Genomic DNA, 1252 nt, shown 5'->3' on the forward strand with positions numbered 1-1252 from the left:
CTTGAGGCTTGGGCCAAGGGGGGCGGGGTGGTCCCTGAGCATCAAAACGTGTGGGAGCGGCCCGATGGCTGGGGCGCGGGCGTTCCGTGAAGCGGCGACCGCGAGGGCATGCCGGCCGCCCCGCACCAGGCGGCGCGCGCGCCCCAGCCGTCGCTCAGGCCGCGTCCCCGCCGCACTGCCAGCGCCCCGGCGCCGCCCCTCCACCCTCCCTGGCCGCGCCGTCGCGCCTCGCCTCGCCTCGGCCCCGCCCCGCCGCCGACTCCTCCTGCGGCCCATTGCCGCGCCTGAACACCTGAACCCTGACCCTTGAACCCTAAACCCCGATTTGCTGCGCCCGTCAGGTGCGCAAGGGCGGGCGGCTGCGGCTGTACAACAAGGGCGCGGCGGAGTGGGTGCTGCAGCGCTGCGTGGCGATGGTGGATGCGCGCGGCGAGGTGGTGGCGATGACGGGGCCGGACAGGGACGAGCTCATGCAGGTGCGCCCCGTGGGCCTGGGCTGGAGGGTAGCAGAGGGTGGTTTTTTGGGGGGGAGGGACCGGGGTGGTTCGACTGGCAAGCGAGGGAGTGAATATGTGTTCGTGTTCATGTATGTGTGCGCGTGTGTGCGTGTGTTGGTGTTTCTTGAGTGTGTATGTATGTGTGTGTCTGTGTTTGTGTGTGTGTTTTCTTTGTGTTCGTGTGTGTGCTTTGTTTTTGTGTTAGTGTGTGAGTTTGTGTGTGAGTTTGTGTGTGAGTATGTGCGTATGTGTGGAGACGGGCGGTGCCGGGGACGAGGACGCTTGGGGGCTGCGTTGGGCCGCTCGGGGGCCCACTGGCGAGGCGGAGCAAGGCCCGCTTTGCAGCGGCGTGCACCGCGGGGCCCTGGCGGACTTTCCGCGCTTTGTGGCCGTTTTCCGTCGCAGTGTTGGCGAGGCCCCACCTCGCCGCCGCCGCCACCACCTGGCCCCTCCCTGGCCGGGCCCCCTGTCCCCAGACGCCCCCGCGCCGCGGCTGCCTCTCCCCCCCACCAGGTCGTGATCGGCATGGCGTCGCGCGGGCTGCGCTGCATCTGCCTCACCTACACCGATTTTGACGCGGTCGACCCCTCGCGGGCCCCCGACTTCTTCTCGAACCCGGACGGCGTGGACGCCAACTTGGTGGCGCAGGCCATTGTGGGGATCAAGGACCCTGTGAGGTGCGCGGGGATGGGCTTTGGGAGGGGCGGGGGTATTTGGGATTCAGGTGGGGGAGGCAGGCAGGGCGGCTGGGGGGG

The 1252-nt window shown here is 69.1% G+C and overlaps 1 protein-coding gene across 1 annotated transcript in view; it reads left to right on the forward strand.

Annotated features, from left to right (window-relative positions):
• Positions 1-64: 64 nt before the first annotated feature.
• Positions 65-1252, forward strand: part of MNEG_11046 (hypothetical protein) — a gene marked incomplete at both ends in the record, with an annotated part of 5323 nt that continues 4135 nt past the window's right edge. Inside the window, 3 exons of the mRNA XM_014040481.1 lie at positions 65-163; positions 342-476; positions 1011-1174. Of these exons, the coding sequence (XP_013895935.1) occupies positions 65-163; positions 342-476; positions 1011-1174 (398 nt within the window). The remainder of the gene's footprint in view (positions 164-341; positions 477-1010; positions 1175-1252) is intronic.

This window comes from Monoraphidium neglectum, assembly GCF_000611645.1.
Source record: "Monoraphidium neglectum strain SAG 48.87 unplaced genomic scaffold scaffold02569, whole genome shotgun sequence".
NCBI lineage: Eukaryota > Viridiplantae > Chlorophyta > Chlorophyceae > Sphaeropleales > Selenastraceae > Monoraphidium > Monoraphidium neglectum.